Source organism: Protobothrops mucrosquamatus, unplaced genomic scaffold, assembly GCF_001527695.2.
Source record: "Protobothrops mucrosquamatus isolate PMUCROS unplaced genomic scaffold, P.Mucros_1.0 scaffold6, whole genome shotgun sequence".
Lineage (NCBI taxonomy): Eukaryota > Metazoa > Chordata > Lepidosauria > Squamata > Viperidae > Protobothrops > Protobothrops mucrosquamatus.
Genome location: NW_015386393.1, coordinates 3,202,607 through 3,222,118, shown reverse-complemented (window position 1 = coordinate 3,222,118; position 19,512 = coordinate 3,202,607). Strand labels below are relative to the sequence as shown.

The window sequence follows — 19,512 nt, the reverse complement described above, 5'->3', positions numbered from 1 at the left end:
ACGAGAGCCAGTTTGGTGTAGCAGCTGAATCACCAGATTAGAAACCGTGAGTCTGTGAGTTCTAGTCTCATCTTAGGTACAAAGCCAGCTGGGTGACCTTGGGCCAGTCATAACACTTTCAGCCCTAAGAAAGAGGCAATGGCAAACCACTTCCAAAATCTTGGCAAGAAAACTACAGGGTTTTGTCCAGACAGTCACCAGGTGTTAGCCCTGACTCAAAGACATGCACAGAGAGAGAGAGAGAGAGAAAAAAGTTCAGAGGCCGTAGGCTCCCCTTAATTGGCTCTGTTCTGATGGAGATTGGACAGGTATCTATCTTAAGAAGTTACAGTTTGGATTCCTGTTTCGAATTAAGTGGCCCCTTCCAGCTTCAGGATTTTGTGATACTTTGAGACCAGAAGTCTTTGCAGCTGCTTTGGGGGACTGCAATCTAGCCTATCTAAAAAGCTGCAGGTTGGAAAAAGCTAGGGTTAGCGTCCTGCATCACAGCAGCATTGCCTAACGGAGGAAAAAAAAAGCTTAAAGCGGGCTTTGTAAAGTGAGGACTTACCCGCAAGAACTTGAAGAATAGACTACACTATTTACTACAATCAGAAAAAGAATAAGTGTGAATAGATTATTACAAACAGAGAGGCTGCATATATGCCAGTGGCTGAATTGGACCAGCTGCCATTTAGGAGATGAAAGGAACAATCTGGCTGCTGAGCTGATGTTCCTGCTGTGTGTAGAAATCAGAATTAAAGCATTCATAACAGATAGCTGAACTCTGTGGAAGTATTTAGTAATACAGGGAATCCCTAAGTTGGCATGAGGAGTTTTTGAAAAGGGTTCATAGCCACAGTGACATCCGCATTAGCCACAACAGCATAATATATGCTTTTAAGGAGAACTACCTTTGACATTGTTCAGAAACTTCAGCTGACTTGAAACCAGGCCACTTAGACAGAGGATGTGACTCTCTTGTTACAACAGCTTCATTGGTTCCTGATCCTCTTCAAGAGATAAAACAAGTGGTTATGACTCATAAAGTCCTATCTTTGTAGCGAATCCTCACATTGCGATAGTTATACATCTGCATTTTTTTGCTTCATCACCATTCTGGTTGACCCAGCGCTGCCCGTTTCTTATTCAAAGAAAGAATCACAAACTCAGAAACTGCAGAAGTAACTTAGATGTCAATAAGTGTGCTTTGTTGAGTATGCTAAGTGTTTTTATAGGCTGTATGAATATTAATTCCAGGCTGACTTTGTCTGAAAAGAATAAAACAGCTCCAAGCTTCCTGTGTTCTCTTCTTTTCCCCAATTTCCCCAATCCATAGGAAAGACCGTTAAGATGCGTAAGCCTGCACCAGGGGGTTCCGACACTGTTCCCTCACGGATACGCCCAACACCTGTCAACCTCGCCAATGCCATCAGGAAGGGCAATAGTGCCGTCTCCCAGAGGCCTTTCAAAGATCGGGTGATGCACTTGCTGGCTCTCAAGCCTTATAAGAAACCAGAACTCCTCCTTAGGTTGCAAAAGGATGGCCTTTGTCTGCAAGATAAGGATTCCTTGGACAGCCTCTTGCAGCAGGTAAATTGATATTTCAGATATTGTTATAAAACGCCTACGTGCACCTGTGGGTCAGCTGTGGAAGAAATGGAGTAATTTTCATTGAGGACAACCAGAGGTTGTTCACTAAATTATCTTCATAATTTAGTCCAGCTTCAGTAACTTTTAAGACCTGTGGACTTCAGCTCCCAGAATTCTGTCTGAGAGTTGAAGTCCACAAATCTTAAAGTTGCCAAGGCTGGACACCCCTGATCTAAATGAAGCATCCCCATGCAGAAGCTGCAGAGTAGGGAAAGGCCACTGCCTCATTCTTGCTCATCGTTGGTTGTTGTTAGATGCTTAATAACGTATTAGATGAGTGATGTTTTAGAAAATATAAGAAAGAGTGTACTGTACAGGTAACTTACTCAACTTATGACTAGTCACTTAGCCACTGTTCAGAGTTATGATGGGCATGACCATGTTTTGCAATGATTTTTTCTGGCACTTCCAGTTTTTGGGTAAAATTGCACCATAGCGAACAATGGTGCTTGCTTAACCGTGGCATTCTTTTTACGACTGCCACAAAAAAAGGTAGTAAAATTGGGTCAGCCACATGATTGACTCATTTTATGACCATAATGGGCAGGTTCCATTACAGTAATATCTTGAGGACTACATGTAATCAGGAGAAGTGGGAGAAGACTATATTTATAGCTCTGAGCAGTCCTTCTATGCTGCTCTTACCTGGCTTCTTTGCTCGTACCAAGGTGCACATTCATTCTCTCCTCTCAGTAACAGATCACTCAAGGAGCAGAACAAATTACAGAGGGATTTCCCTCAGAATTGTAATCTTGTTGTTCAAGTTCTTAAAATCTTGTCTTCTTTCTCCAGGCAGCCAAGAAGTGCAGAGTTAGACTGTGAAGCTTTTTGTTCCACATTCATGAGAGCTAGAACCTTTTCAGGCTCATAAGACAAGCCTTTTTTTAAAAAAAAAAAATGCTGAATCCTGCTCTTAACGGATGGTTTGGCAAAACCCAAAAGGACCCCACAGATGTGTGGTTTTTCATGCCGCCCTGGTGCAATTAAGTCCTTGTCTGATGCTTTTAGAGGGCTGCAATTATACTTGGTCCCTCTGGCTTCCATCCAGCATATTTAAGCTCCTTCTCCCTCTGACCCGTCCCACAGGTTGCAAACGTGAACGCCAAAGACAGCACATGCACCCTGAAAGATTATCTTTACAAAGAGGTGCAGAAGGACTGGCCCGGCTACTCAGAGGGAGACCAACAGCTGCTGAAGAGGATCCTCTTCCGGTAGGCGCTCCGGGGTCTCTTTCAGAATCCGTGAACGTGTTTTAACTGTTACCTCAATTTATTTATTTGTCCATTGGCTTATTGGTTTGTGTCTCATTCCTTGAAGACTCTTGAGTTGGTCTTATAGATTAAAAGAAAAGCAATGCTTATAAAAAGAGATCACAGCCAATCGGAGGAGCAAAACAGCCCATCCATAAGCCAAACCTTAAATAGAGGCTGCACAATCATCTAGTTCAGGGGTAGTCAACCTTGGCTCTTTTATGACTCGTGGACTTCAACTCCCAGAAATCCTGAGCCAGCTGTGCTGGCTCAGGAATTCTGGGAGTTGAAGTCCACGAGTCATAAAAGAGCCAAGGTTGACTACCCCTGATCTAGTTCCAAGGCTGAGGAGAACAACTAGATTTTTAGTACTTTCCTGGACATCATAAGGGCGGGAGCTGCATGGATCTACATGCCTGGAGTGCAGGCACTGCAACAGAACAGACACTTCCTGGATCCCGTAAGATGACACTCTTTGGTCAATAGGATCCAGCATATACACACCCTGCTTGATTTTACTGGCTGAGCAGAATCAAGAAGTATAATATTGATCCAGTGGTCACTAACAGGCTACTTCCTTTCGCCACCTTGGTCATTAATAAGTTTCCTCATTTGTTTTTTGTTTTTGTTTTTTGTCTCGGAATCTGCTTTTGGAGAATATTCTCTGGCAATTACAGGTAGAAGGAAGACCGAGGTCTCCTTTTGGAGACTCCCCATCAACATGACAAAAATGACAAATATTTTTCCCTTTCAAAGTTAGCATCTTAGGGTAGCTCCCTTCTGTTCTCGGATCAGACCAGCGATGGTTCACGCTGGCGCAACCTATTAGTGCCTCCACTCCGGCCATCTTTTGACAAGTTGCTTTTAGGGATTGCAAGGGAAGCATGTTCTTGAGGGGAGCAACCATTTTAAGAGAGCGGAAGTCACAAAGGCCAGGGTTTGCTGTGTCCTTAACTCTTGCCGTTGTTTTTCATGGAGTTGTGAGATGGTAACTCCAGACATCACTCTCGTCTGGCCATGCTGGCTTGAGCTGCTTTTGTGTCTCGCTCCTTGAGGCCTCTGAGTGGCCTAAAGTTCTACAATGTCCGGAAATGCACAGATTTTCCCATCCCAACTAAAAGTATATTTGGCCTTCCTGGGAACTGCAGATTGCTTTCCGGTGGAATATAACATGTATAGGTAGTCCTCGACTTAAGACTGGCCACTTAGCAACCGTTCAAAGTTATGACAGACCCCCCCCCCCCCAAAAAAAAGGTACTTACCCATTTTTGAAGTTCTGATGGCCACATGCACACACATTCCTGCAATCACATGATCACATTTCGGGTGTTTGGCAACCGACTCACATTTACGGCTGTTTGCAGCATCCTGCGATCATGAGACCATAATTGTTTGGTTTTTTTGCCCTTTTCTGGTGTCTGTCTCTGACTTCTGGCAAAAAAAATGCCCATTGGAAAACGGATTCACTTAATGACCACTGTGTTTGCTTAATGACCACTGCAAAATGGGGCACGGTCATGTGGTGATCCCACTTAAAAAGCATGACTTGCTATCATAAATTCTAGGCTCAGTTACAGTCGTACATCAAGGACTACCTGTAAGACTTTAGAACAGTGTGTTTCTCTAGCTTGAAGATGTGTGGATTTGAACTGCTGGAGTTCCCTAACCCAAGGGTAGGCAGCCTTGGCTCTTTTATGACTCGTGGACTTCAACTCCCAGAATTCCTGAGCCAGCATGGCTCAGCTTGGAAACCTCTCCCTTTCCCCTCAGCATGGCTGGCTCAGGAATTCTGGGAGTTGAAGTCCACGAGTCATAAAAGAGCCAAGGTTGCCTACCCCCCCTGCCCTAACCAGCGTGCTGGGAATTGAAATTCACAAATCCTCAACATGCCAGGGTTGAGAAATGCCACTTTAAAACCTCAGTTTGAATTTGTAATAGCCCAGAATTGAGATTGACAGAGATTAAGCCCAATAATCTGTTGTTAAATTGTATTTCCAAGTATCCCTTAACAGATCGCGCCGACTTAAGAATTCTAGGAATTGTTCCACAACATTCCTTATTCCTCAGTCATCTTCATTGTGCTCTAGATCAATATTTCTCAAGCTCGGCAACTGGTTGAGAAAGACTGCTCTAGATGCCTGGGAAAATAAGCTTAGAAATCTATGGCTAAAATCTGCATGAAATTGCAGGATCCTTGGAAGTAATCAGTCGTGATTTTCAGTTTTGGAGAATGGGGGAATTACAGCCCATTATTCTTAAGAGGCAAGCAAAATGGATCAAGAACAGAATAAGAGAAGTTCAGAGCCAGTTTGCAAAACTTGTCCCTTTGCTTTTCTTGGGACAAGACACAGAATTATATTGTAATAACTGGAATATACTTTGTCGCCTTCTGGGCTTCTTTTGGTTCGTTTTTGTTTGCCCAGGCGGCTCCATCCGTTCCACACTCTATTTTTAGGTTACTGCTTATCCACAGGCCAAAAAAATAAATAGGAGAAGGAAGGGGCATAAAAGTCGCCACCTCCTTTTCCTCTGGAGGGACTTGAGTTGATACAACTGCTCCAGCCCATGCCCTGATTCTGTGCAGTCTGTGTATAGTTTGTAATTTTCCATTTAATTATAATTCAGTAGTTGGGTTTCAGTGCCCATCAGTTCCCCTCATTTGCCAAAGAAAACTCCTGGACGTTCAGATTCTTGCTAAACCAACAGCGTCTCTCCTCCGAGCCAGCTGGGTTTACGAACTGTGGAAACTGTTCAAACAGGACAGGAAAAAGGAAAGAGAGTTCTTGTTTGCCTTAGCAAAAAAAAAGAAAATTGTGTGTGTGTGTGTGTGTGTGTGTGTGTGCGCGCGTGTGTGTGCGCGTGTGTGTGTGAATCAGATGAAAAACATGGCAATAGAAACAGAAGACACGACACATGGGGGAAATTGAGCCATCTCTTGCTTAATTCGCGTCGAGGAAGAGCAGCATTTGTGCGAGTCCTGTCTGTTTCCTGTGCATGCACGCACGCACACCGGCACACATCCTTGCACAACACAAGGAGTGGGGAACTCCCAGAGCCTGGCCAGGTGAACACTTACCTTTGCCTTTGTTTGCAGTTGCTGAATAAGCCTTCCTATCCTACAAAATGAATGGCCTTTGCTGGCTTTCTGGTCAGGAAAAACCATCCAGCATTGGAGTAAAAAAAAAATATGGTCAGCCTAAAATGTAATCTTCACTAGAGAACCCTTGAATGGGTCACCCTTTGAGAGAAAGGTAGTAAAGTCTGATGTGGTCAGAATAAACACTAAAGTTAGGCTGGCTGTATTTTTTTTTTTTTATTCCAAGGCGGGATGATTCCATGAGATCAAAGAAGAGTTTATAGAATTTAAAAGGTCTGTATTAATTAAGAAGTTAGAACTTCCTAACAGTGAGGACAATTAACCAGTGGAACAGCTTGTCATCAGAAGTTGTGGGTGCTTCATCACTGGAGGTTTTTAAGAAGAGAATGGACAGCCACCTGTCTGAAATGGTCTAGGTCAGGGGTGGGCAACCTTGGCTCTTTTATGACTTGTGGACTTCAACTCCCAGAATTCCTGAGCCAGCATGGCTCAGCTTGGAAACCTCTCTCTTTCCCCTCAGCATGGCTGGCTCAGGAATTCTGGGAGTTGAAGTCCACGAGTCATTAAAAAGAGCCAAGGTTGCCTACCCTTGGTATAGAGTCTCCTGCTTGAGCAGGGGGTTGGACTAGAAGACCTCCAAGGTCTTTTCCAGCTCTATTCTGATTGAATGGAACAAGAATAGGAATAGGAGTGCAGTACGATATAATACAGGTAGTCCTTGACTTACAACACTTCACTTAGTGATGAAAGTTGCAACGGCAGTGAAAAAAGTAACTTATGACCATTTTTCACACTTATGACCATTGCAGCATCCCCATGAATACATGATTTATGTTTGGATGCTTGACAACTGACTCACATTTATGACGGTTGCAGCGTCCCCAGAGTTACGTGATCTCCTTTTGCGACCTTCTGACAAGCAAGTCAATGGGGAAACCAGATTCACTTAACAACCCTGTTAGTAATTTAAGAACTGCAGTGATTCACTTAACAAATGGGGTGAGAAAAGTCGTAAAATGGGGCAAAACTCACTTAACAAATTTCTCACTTAGTGACATAAATTTTGGGCTCAATTGTGTTCGTAAATTGAGAACTACCTGTACAATACAATACATGCTACGCTACACTACTATACACTTCACACTATAACTACGCTATAATGGCAAAGTGTGATTAGACACAGAAGGAATTTGTTTCCGGTGCATAAGCTCTCAGTGTATATGCAAAACAACAAAGTAATAATAATCATCATAACCAAGTAATCATCATAATTCATATATCATAAATAGAAAAATAATTGTAGTGGCAAATGAACTTATTCAATAATAAGCCAGTATTTACTTACTTAAGCTGATAAACAGAATGACCTCAGACAGGCAAAAAAGCAGTGGGAATGGGAGTAAGTTTCAACTTCCTGCCAGCTTCCCCACTGGCTTTGTGGGAAGGTGGCAAGGAGCATCAGAAATCACGACTGTGGGGATGGATGCTCACAATCGTGGGGATGGATGCTGCAGTGCCCACACCACTTTGCGAATAAAACCGAACATCGTGGAAATATCAAAACCACAGGAGTAGTGAGTCGTGGATTTTTACTCATTCTTTAAGTTTTAGGTTGCTCGAGTCAAAAATTGCTGTGGTGAATGAGTAGGCTTTTTATGTGTTTGTTTTTCTAATGAAATGCACCATATTTGTATTATTTGTTCATATGTTCATTTGAAAAAATTAATAAATTTAAAAAAAAATAAATTGCTGTGGTATAATGTATTGTTTGGACTAAACCGAGGGGACAAAAAAGGCAAACACGAAAGAGTTTTGGTCATACGTATGTAGTAAATGCCTTCCACCATTAAATGGAGGTTTTTAAAAAAACAACATTTGGCACTTTGATCCAGAATGTTTTAACTTGCTCCTGGCTCAGTGGCTTCGGTCGTTGATGCTTTCCTTGAGAGCCAATGCTGGGCTGTTCTTTTTCCAGGAAACTCTGCCCACCACAGAATCCCAGCTGCGTCCCTGAGAATTCTGCTCCCAGCCCCCCAAGGGACACCGCAAACGTTTCCTCCTCCCCTCCCCAGGTAAGTGGGAAACTCTCACGGCTTACATATCATCCAGGATACAAGGCTGAGGTACCTTTTCAGATTGATCAGGCAGTTCCAGGGTTTAGTGCATACACAAATGCAGTTGAAGGCCTTGCTGTGGTCTTAAAAAACGCACGCCCTTGTTCTAGTGCAGTGATGGCGAACCTTTTAGAGACCGAGTGCCCCAAAACTGGCCCCTGCCCCGCCCCCGCTCTGCCCCCTCATCCCCCACCCCACTTGCCCACAAGACCACTCACCGCCTCCAGGGCCCACCGCAGATCGCCCAGGCAGCCCAGCAGCACTACGGTGGTCACACCCTCTGCCCGCGCCCTGCAGCATCAACTGCATGATGGGGCGTGAGGACAGAGTCTTGTCTACGCTGCCTGGCTGCCATGTCCTTGGCTGCGCTGCTCCGTGTGGGCCATGCTCGGGGGCGACTCTCCTTCAGGGGGGCTGCTGGAAAGGAGGGGGTCGTGGTGGGAGGCGAGGCTGGGGCAACAGCACGTGTGCCCACAGAGAGGGCTCCGAGTGCCGCCTCTGGCACCCGTGCCATAGGTTCGCCACCACTGGTCTAGTGAAAAGTTTCACTCGGAGACGGCAGTTGTGCAAAGGGGCTTTCCAAGCCCATGCTGGCTGGGCTTGGTGTGCTGCAACTGTTACCACATATCTGCCTTCCTCTCACCTCCCATACTGTCAGAAGATGGTTTGTAAGCAGGCCTTCATAACTCTGCTTCCTTCATGATTTGTGGCTGCCCACAGGTGAGTTCCCGTTTCCTCTCCAGCCTGGAGGCTGCAGGGGAGCTGGCCCCTCCCTCCTTGGTGGGAAATAAGGCTTATAAAGGTTAATTGTAAAGGTAATCACGATATATACATAAGCTAAAAATTTATCGATGAATGTAATAAATATGTTCTTATTTAGCGGCAATAAAAATTAGTTTAAATATGAGATTAAATTAGCTTAAATATGAGATAGTAGATATTAAGAGAAGAAGAGAGGAAGGATTAAATGTTGAAATAAGAGAAATTTTGGTTACTAAATTTAAGATATTTGGAAATTATCAGAAAATAAGAATATTATATTGTATTATTAATTGGTTGATGTAAGATGGTGAGAATTCAAATAGATAAGATGTGTATCCCATATATTAGGTCTTGTGATGAATTGTGATAAAGGGGATTGGAATTATTTAAAACTTGGAAATTATAAATACTAAACGTTAAATTTAAATATTAATGGGAAACTAAAAATTGGGGAAAACTAACCAGGGCGTTGATTGTCTAAAAAAGATTGAATGTTAAAACAAAAATGTATAAACAAAAATTATTGATAAATGTAAGAAAGTTATTTTTATTTAATCGATATAAGAAGAATTGTATTAATTTAAATACGCAACAAGGGGAAAAGAAACATTTAATGTAATAGTTTGAGATCTGTACTAAAGATATTTGTATGTTATTGGATTATTGACCAACTCAGCCACCACGTTGCTTTTAGAAATTAGAAAATCAATAATCAATATTTTTTTCCCCAAAAAAATAAAATAAGGCTGTCACCTTCCTCAACAAACAAGCTACTCCACCCTTTCTGACATCAAGAGTTGAATCAAAGGCTTTGCCTGCATGTTCCATGAGATTTCTTGCTGCTTCTTTGCAGGAAGAGATTGGTGGTGGAGGATGATCTTCCCCCACCCCAAAAAAACCCCATTCCCAGGCTCCGTGACTGACACTGAAAGCTGTTGTGGTCAGGCTAGTACAGGGGTAGGCAACCTTGGCTCTTTTATGACTCCTGGACTTCAACTCCCAGAATTCCTGAGCCAGCATGGCTCAGTGTGGAAACCTTTCCCTTTCCCCTCAGCATGGCTGGCTCAGGAATTCTGGGAGTTGAAGTCCACAAGTCATAAAAGAGCCAAGGTTGCCTACCCCTGGGCTAGTAGGGCATGGCTAAAGGAATGGGTACTTTCATCTAGGAAAGTGTAGCTTTCAACTTCCCCGGTTGTCTGTGGAGATTCTCATCAGCCAGTCATGGTTGTCCCAGAGGGGCTTTCCAAAAAGGCAACTGGACTTTCTGGGGTATTTTTTTCCTCGAAAATGTTTTGCTTTTTTTCCAAGAAGCTTCTTCAGTTCTAGTTTCTGTTTCAACTTCCCTGTTTTAAATTTATGTCCAGTTTATCTTTGGACCAGTGTTTTTCAAACATGCCAACTTTTAAGATAAGTAGCCTTCAGGTCCCAGAATTCTGGAAGTTGAAGTCCACACATCTTAAAAAGTTGCCAAGTTTGAAAAACACTGCTTTGAACACATGTACACAAAAATATATGCTGAATAGTCCATATGTTACAAACCTGCCCAAATGCCAAAGGAAGAAACATCTGTAAAATGTCAGGGAGGCACCGCTTGGGCAGGAGAAATCTGTGAACAGGGGGAAAGCACTATAACACCAGAATAGCAATATTATTGGCACTTGGTTTTTTTTTTTCTTTTAGGGAAAAAAAATCAGTAAATGCCAAAATGAACACAAACGTGGCCTTGTATTGCCCCCTAGTGGCAATAGATATTTTTTTATTCTCGGATAAGTCCAGTTCTTCATTTGTATGCTTTTAAAACATTGCTTTCATTGTTAATCTTGTTTCTATTTCCTTTCCTTAGAAGCGACCCCTGGACTTTATTGACCCCCTCGCCAACAAAAAGCCAAGGATCTCTCACTGTGCCCAAAGGACTCAGCCCACTTTCAACGGCAAACTCAGCTCTGCCAATGGGAAGGAGACCTCTTTGCCCACCATGGTGGCGGCTGATTCAGTCAGCTCTAGCTCTCTTTTGCCCACTCTGGAGCTACCTAGGCCTCACGACCCACTTGCTGATGTTAGCAATGATCTAAACCATAACGGCAAAGACTTTGAGATGGCAGAGCCGGCCGAAAGGCGGACAGCAAGCCGGTCGGCCGCAGCCCCAGCCCAGACGAGCAAACACAATTGTGTTCCGCACTCAAAATCCAGGAAGAAGAAACATAAGGAACGAGAAAGGAAGGAGGAGCAGCAACAGGTCCACGAGAAGCCAAACTGTGAACTAAAGAAGGGTGGCTCCAAAATGAGCCCCTCACAAGACAGCGCAGGTGAGGATGGGACCCAGTAAGGGAACTGATGGATTTGGCGGTGTCTCAGATTCAGAGGCGACAAGAGACTTCGTAACACCTGGGACAGCTTCTGTGGCATCTGTCTACAGCTCTTTAACACAGCTGCATCTCCCTCTGTGATCAGGCAGCAGCTGTGCAATCCCAAGAAAAGACATGTTTAGTTTCAGGGTGTTTAGTTTTAGTAGGCAGGGTGTCTCAACAATATAGATATATGATACCTGTGTATCTACAGATATATGATACCTGCATCCTTTGGGTGCAAACCTAAGCAAATATACAGAGGGAGACAATGGGAGTATTGGCTCGTAAAAGTATAATTGCTGGGTGGCAGTGATCTTGGTTTGAATATAAATCATTCCTTGTTCAGTCCATGATACCACAAATAAAAGGAACAAGGAACAGCTAGTGAGAAATATGCTTCTCTAGACATTGAAAAGCTGCTGCAAACCTGCAGAGATGAGACAGAGGTAGATAAATCAGTTGGCTGGCCAATGGAAGGCAGTTTCTTTTGTGATCATTCTTGTAGACTCCACACAGAATAGGAATTTGTGATTGTGTTATATTAGTCCTCCTGCCTCGTAAGCTGCTTCATTTTGTTGGCCTTTGGCTTAAAAGTCCAACACACAGAAGGCTGGTGGTTGTGCTGTTGTCAACATAAGCATTTTAACCTATCCGGTGCATTTTGACCCTCCAAAGTCACTCTTTGATGGCGTGGGAAGTGAGGAATTGCAATCCAGATTCTCTTTTACATCCTCCTAAGCAACTGCAGTAGCTTTGTTCCTTTTTAATCTGAAGCAATCTAAAAGTTGCAAAATGGACAAACACTCAAGTTGAGTGGCTAGCGTTTTCAAACTGTGAATACCACAAAAAGTGCAAGGAAGGGAAAGAGGCTTGAATCCTGATGTGGATGAAGATTCTCAGTCATCCAGGTAGAATTGTCTGGAAGTTGAAGTGTGGTAATGGGACTTCTTTTCTTTTTTCATTTGAAACATTTTCCTGCTTATCCAAGTAGCTTCTTCAGTTTGATTTAAGTTTGTTAAGGGAACCCATCAAAGTCCCCCAGGGTGATTTTATTTCTTACCTAATCTGAATAGGCTCATTAGGAGGGAGTAAGCAGAGAGTTGTTGAAAATCCTGTTGAAAAATCTCATTTAACAACTTTGCAATAGACCTCAGATGGAATAGAAGAATTGTTTACTTTTTATTTTAAGCTCCATTTTCCCATACATGGATATCCATCGTTGTAGCATGGACTAATCTTGTTCAATTGGCCTTTTATAAAGTCTATAACCAAATCACCTTCCAGTCTTAAATCTCCAATTCCTAAAAGTGACCATGTTTTTATGGACCAGCCTCACTTTGGATCCATAAGAGACAATCAGCATTAGAAATAGTGCTAACTACTAGTTTTTATATTTAATTGTGATAATAGGAAGTTGCTTTATACTGGAGTGGCATATCTAGTTGAATCAGAGGCTTCATAACAGCTTCTGATTCCTCCAGGGATAACAATTACTGCTGAGTTATTCTACCAAATGTGATAAAGCCTAGGATCTCCTGTGCTCCAGGAACGAATGGAATAAATGTAAAGCCTTGGTATTTTAAACTATTGCAAACTACAGCCTGGAGTGGTAATCAGCCTTTCTGATCCTTTTTTTTTTTTGTCCATATCTGAACCAAAAATGGAATTTAGAGTGAATGTTCACTCAGGAATGTTCACTCAGAGGTGTCCAACCTTGGCAACTTTTAAGAGTTGTGGAGTTCAACTCCTAGAATTCTTGAGCCAGTTTAGCTAACGGGGGAATTCTGGGAAGTGAAATCCACATGTCTTAAAAGCTGCCAATGTTGGACATCCGCGTTCAAGGCAGTACTGATACTAAACTTCCCCCTTTTTCATGAGCCATGGATAGCTGAATTATTTTTTTCTGCACAACATCCCTGAATAATCCTGAATGGCATACAGAAGTAGCCCTATCCAGTCTAGCAGCCTACTTGCTAGCCATCCTGAGATCTATTTTGTCAGATTCCCACTCTTGCATGAACAGATATTTCTTATTGATCCACAAACATTTTTATCTACATTTATTTAACAATATTTTTTTTCAAGGGGTACTATTTTAGCTTATCCTAAAGCAGGGGTGTCAAACTCAATTTCATTGAGGGCCGCATCAGCATTGTGGTTTCCCTCAGGGGGGTGTGTGGTCAGAGTGGGTGCGGCTTACTGGGTGGGTGTGGGTGGGGTGAGTGTGGTTTCAGCAGGCAGCGGGGTGCTCTCCTCACAGCACCAAGAGGTTGAGCCGGGCGGTGCAAAGCTCGCCAGCTTTGCACCTTGCTGCCTGCTGAAACTGGGCAGGCTGGGGCCTAGGCAGCATTGCACTTATCAGTTTCGTGCCACCCGGCTCAGCTCTTGGCGCTGTGAGGAGAGCGCCCCGCTGCCTGCCAAAACCCTTCCCCCGGAGCCCATCAAGCCAGATATGTGAAGTAGGCGAGGTCCATTTGCTGGCCACTTCCAGGCAATGGTGCATTTCTTCATTCCTCACAAAGGGTGACACCTCCCCAGCATGCACCCAGGGGGCGGGGCGGACACGGCAGGGGCTGGTTCCTCACTGTTACCAGACGGCCTTGTGGAGCTAAGACTGAATGAGTTTCAGCATAGATGGCCACCACAAAATTGTACATTGGCTCCCGGCCGGCCTGGGCCAGGGCCAAGGCAGCGGGGGCCGTTCCCTCACTGTTTCCAGGATGGCTTCACGGGCCACGTGAAACCACTTCATGGGTCGCATCCGGCCCCCGGGCCTTGTGTTTGACATGTCTGTCCTAAAGAGAATCCTGATCTTCATGAATTTCTGTCAGATTTGCACACCATGTCCATTAAATCTTGGGAAGCTGTTTTAAAGCTTTTGAGGGTGATTTTTAGAGCATCGATCTGAGAATGTCAACAGTCCCATGACACTCTTTCTTTCTCCCTTTCTCCTCCTCCTAGGTTTAAACAGGACGTGCAACAGCTCCAGTGTCCCATCTTCTACATCAGGGAGGCCAGACTACTTGCTGTAAGTGTGGAAGGATCGGGGCTGTTGTACTGAACAGTAAAAGAGCGGCTGTTGCGTCAGAACTTATATGAGCACTTGCATCTCATTAAAGCTGCAAAACTACTTTTCAGCATGCAGAGACCTGAAAAAAAGAGAGCTGCTTTCATTATAAGCCATGAGCTGCTGTGCTTGAACAAATCCAGAAATATCTCTTCCAATGATTATTGAAGCAGGGAGAGGTAGTCTCGGACTTAAAGCCGTTAGTTTAGCAACCATTTAAAGTTGCAGCAGCACTGAACGATCAGGCATTGCACTTAACAACCGTTGCAGCATATCCACAGTCACACGTAGTCCAAATTCAGGTGCTTGGCAACGGGCATGTGTTTACACCTTGCAAGTCCCGGGTCATGTAATCACCATTTGCAACCTTCGCAGTCAGCTTCCCACAAGCAGCGTTACTGAAGGAAGTCAGTGTGCACTTAACAGCTGCAGGATTGACTTAACCAACAATGATTTCCTTAACAATCGTGGCAAAAAAAAAAAAGTTATAAAATCAGGCACAACTCACTTAACAACCATCTTGCTTAGCGGTGGACAATCTGGTCTCAATTTCAGTTGTAAGTTGAGGACTTCTTGTATAGGTGATAAAATTCAGTTTAGGATTTCCCTTCATAAAGGAGCTAGCGCAGGGGTAGGCCACCTTGGCTCTTTTATGACTCGTGGACTTCAACTCCCAGAATTCCTGAGCCAGCCATGCTGAGGGGAAAGGAAGAGGTTTCCAAGCTGAGCCATGCTGGCTCAGGAATTCTGGGAGTTGAAGTCCACGAGTCATAAAAGAGCCAAGGTTGCCTACCCCTGCGCTAGCCCAATGTGCCAGCAATAGATAGATGCATGTTTTATTGTTCATTGTTCATGGCTGGTTTGCCTTTTGTTTGTTTGTTTATAGCCCGCCTTTATTATTTTTACAAATAACTCCAAGTGGCGAACATATACAGCACACCTTCCTCCCCCTATGTACACTACAATCACCTTGTGAGGTGGGTTGTGCTGAGAGAGAGTGACTGGCCCAAAGTCACCCAGCTGGCTTTCATGCCTAAGGCGGGACTTGAACTCACAGTCTCTTGCTTTCTAGCCTGGCGCCTTAACCACTAGACCAGTGGTGGCGAACCTATGGCACGGGTGCCAGAGGCGGCACTCAGAGCCCTCTCTGTGGGCACGCGCGCCATCGCCCCAGTCCTAGGCCCTCAGCTGGGTTTTATAAAACCTTTTCGCTTTAGGCCTCAGCCGCCATGTGCAAAAAAAGAAAAAAAAGGTTCAATCAGTCAATTTCAGCTTCTCGCGGGAAAAAAAATCTTGCAAAGTTCGAATTTATTCATTGAACTTCTTAGTCCCACCCAGTCTGCTGTTACCACCGCAGCCACGCCCACCCAATGGGCCACACCCACCCAATGGGCCACACCCACCTGGCACTCGATGCATAAGTGGGTTTTGGGTTGCAGTTTGGGCACTCGGTCTCTAAAAGGTTCGCCATCACTGCACTAGACCAAACTGGCTCTCTTTGTCATTGAGCAACTCGCCCCTCTGTACATTTTTATTACATTCAATTAAACTGTTCTGTTAATGGCCACCAGCATAGCAGCAAATATTATGAGCAGACGGTATTAGGTGAAGAATTGCTATACTTCCCTTTTGTTTGTCTTCAGCCGCCTGTTAATCTTCTTGTTGGTTAATCCTGAAATATTGCTCATCTGAATGCAGCTGCACCATCTGTTTGGCTAGCAATAGCGTAATATTGACTGTCAAGTTCTTACAACTTTCTAGTCATTAGAATCATCCCTTATCACTTGAGACTTTATTTCCACTGTTCTTCTGGGGCCTGATATCACACCAGCCTTCCTCACCGTGAGGCTCTGGATGGGCTGCATTGCTCCCTAAGACCAAATACTCTGGGAAAGTAGCAGGCTGGGGAAGGTCACTATCACCGTAAAGGTCATCCCATTACCCTGGGTGTGGAAGGCTTAGGCAAGTGATGGCGAACCTTTTAGAGACCAAGTGCCCAAACTGCAACCCAAAACCCACTTATTTATCGCCAGGTGCCAGGTGGGCATGGCCCACTGGGTGGACGTGACTGTGGTGGTCATGGCAGATTGGGTGGGTGTGGCCAAAGTGGGCGTGATCACCTCAATGTTGCTCGTGGGGAGGGATGCCTGTGGGGGCCGGGCAGGGTTGGGGGAGATCCAGGGGGTCTCTGGCAGGTGGGGCGGTGGGCAGGAGGCTCGTGCTGCGGGGTGAGGCGAGGCAGGGCGGGGGTGCCATTATCTCAGGGCAAGGTGAGCTAGGGGCCGGGGCGGCTGCTGCCTGACACCATCGGCCCCTGCCCATGGATGCTGGGATACATCCGGCCATGTGGGATCTTGGCAAGTTAGCAGGCAGCTGGTTGAAGAGGGATGGTTGCCATCTCCAGGGCATGGCGTGCATGCCCACAGAGAGGGCTCTGAGTGCCGCCTCTGGCACCCGTGCCATAGGTTCGCCACCACTGGCTTAGGCTTACAAAAGTAGGTGAAATGCAAATGCTATCTACAGGTAGTCCTCGAACTTTATAACCGTTCATTTAGGACAGTTCAAAGTTACAACCTACCTGGAGAAGGGAAAATACAACCCAGTTCCAGCCACGTTGATGGTCGTTTGCACCATCCTGCAGTCACATGACTGCATTTTATGACGTTAACTGGCACTCATTTCAGGTTTTTGATAAAACTGTGCCCATCGCAAACCACTGGTTTACTTTACGTTCACCACATTCACTTCACCACCACAAAAAGTCACAAGACCCAGTTGTCACATGACTGACCCAATTTACGACAGTCATGACTTAACCACCATAATAATAATAATAATAGTAATAATAATAATAATAATAATAATAGTAATAATAATAATAATAATAATAATAATAATAATAGTAAAGTAATAATAAAGTAATAATAATGATAAAGTTGGAAGGGACCTCGGAGGTCATCTAGTCCAACCTCCTGCTCAGGCAGGAAACCCTATACCATTTCGGACAAATGGCTGTCCAGTTTCTTCTTAAAAACTTCCAGTGTTGGCGCATTCACTGCTTCTGGAGGCAGGTTGTTCCACTAATAGTCGTAACTTGAAAGGACGTCTTGTAATTGTTTCCTTTGGGTTTATTTCATTTTTTCATTCTTATCGCTGCTCCAGAAAATACGGTGCCATCTCTTCCTCGGAGCAACGTCAGAGCTACAAGAATGATTTCAACGCGGAGTACGGCGAGTATCGCGACCTCCATGCTCGTATTGAGCGGATAACCCGACGGTTCATGCAGCTGGATTCAGAACTAAAGCAACTATCTCAGGGCTCGGAAGAATACAAGGTGGGGAGATCAAAGGGTTGGCCAACATCAGCAGCTGGCCCTTCTGGGCAGTTGAAGAAGATAGAGAGGAAACCAAAAGTATCTTGGCTGTAAGCTAAGGCAGCCTCTTCAATCCACAGAGGCCTTTGCAGGAAGAAATCTGCAGAAAAGGTTTTAGAAATAATTGTAATACGTGGCATGTCATTCTTTTGCAGATGATCCACGATCAGATCTTGCAAGAATACCGAAAAATTAAAAAGGTGGGTCACTGAGCTTCTTGTTCAAAACCAAACGCATTTTGAGATGAGAGAGCCAGGGATGAAAAATCCTAAATCCTAATTTTCTCACTTGAGGAAACCTTGGCTTGATTGGAAGCAGCTTGGCTGTTAAGAAAACAGGGATTAAATTGGCCTTCCTATACTTGATTCCTTGCACAATAGCAGCTCCCTCAGTGCCAGGGCCACCTGATTCCCGGATCTTGTTCTCTAGCTCATCTGGGAGAATGCTTCAGTTAGGCCGGCTGTAAGAAATGGAGCCTGGCAACAGTTATCTGCCATAATGGCTAATTTTAAAATTTGAAAATCCCTTTTTTTAAAAGACTATAGGTGGGGGTAGGATGAATGAAATGGAATCCCAAATTCTTGTGCCTGTCGTTTGAATTCGACAGCATACAAAAGGTATATTGCAGCTATCCCACAAACTACTACTTTTAATACGATGATTTAACTCGTAGTAAGCATTGCCTTTTGCTAGCTGAAGTGTGTCAGATGGCAGAAACCAGCAAGAAGGCGGCCCTTATTTTTCTTGCTATCAGATGGCAGCATCTGCTCACTTTCCTTCCTTCCTTCTGTTTTGTTTTCTAGAACTCTTAACTCAAGTTGGACAGGCAATTATTTGCCTGGTATTTTTTTATCCTAACTGAAGGCATTACCTCTCTCTCTCTCTCTCTTTTTTTTTAATCCTGAAGGTACTCCTTGATTTACCACTGGTCACTTAGCAATCATTTGAAGTTAAGACAGACTTGTCTTGGGGCTGCTTATGACCCAATTGAAAGTACAAAGGTTGGGGGGTGGGGGGGAGCATGGTCATGTGGCTGAACTTTGGGCCCATAGCAATAGGCTCACATTTACGACCATTTGCAGTGTTCCAGAGTGGTGTGATTCCATTTTATGATGGTTTCGTTGGAATATTGGCACTTCTGGTTTTCTGCAAAACTGCACCCGTACCAAACCAATGGTTTGCTTAACGACTGTGAGTTTGCTTAATGACCACCACAAAATAAGGTCATAAAGTGGGGTTGTACACATGATCAGGTTACGATCATCACGACTTATGATCAGGGTGGGCGGACTCCATTACAGTTGTAAGTTGAGAACTATCTGTAACTCAAGGTGACGAACATACATAATATTGTTTCCTCCTATTTTCCCCACAGCAATAAGCCAGTGGGGTAGGGTGGGCTGAGGAAGAAAGTGACGCATCTGGCTTTCATGCCTAACGCAGGACTAGAACTCTCAGTCTCCTGGTGATTGGCCCAAAGTCATCCAATCAGCTTTCATAACATAAGACAGAACTAGAACTCACAGTCTCCTGGTTTCTGATCCGGTGCCTTAACCCAGGGGTCCTCAACCTTGGCAACTGGCTGAGGAATTCTGGGAGTTGAAGTCCACAAGTCTTAAAGTTGCCAAGGTTGAGGACCTCTGCCTTAACCACCAGCCAAACTCCCTTCCCTACTGTAATATAGTCAACCTTGTTCTCTTTCTTTTTCTCTCCCTTGCAGACTAATCCAAATTACAGCCAGGAGAAGAACCGCTGTGAATATCTCCACAACAAACTGGCCCATATCAAAAAACTGATCGCTGAATACGACCAACAGCAGTTTCAGTCTTGGCACTGAGCCTGGGGGGGGGGGGGGGGGGGGGGGGGGGA

The 19,512-nt window shown here is 44.4% G+C and overlaps 1 protein-coding gene across 1 annotated transcript in view; it reads left to right on the top strand.

Annotated features, from left to right (window-relative positions):
- ELL (elongation factor for RNA polymerase II) overlaps positions 1-19,512 on the top strand; it is a gene marked incomplete in the record, with an annotated part of 55,795 nt that overhangs the window by 35,419 nt on the left and 864 nt on the right. Inside the window, 8 exon segments of the mRNA XM_015809994.1 lie at positions 1,319-1,572; positions 2,719-2,843; positions 7,955-8,051; positions 10,699-11,161; positions 14,165-14,231; positions 17,433-17,604; positions 17,799-17,843; positions 19,364-19,494. Of these exon segments, the coding sequence (XP_015665480.1) occupies positions 1,319-1,572; positions 2,719-2,843; positions 7,955-8,051; positions 10,699-11,161; positions 14,165-14,231; positions 17,433-17,604; positions 17,799-17,843; positions 19,364-19,480 (1,340 nt within the window).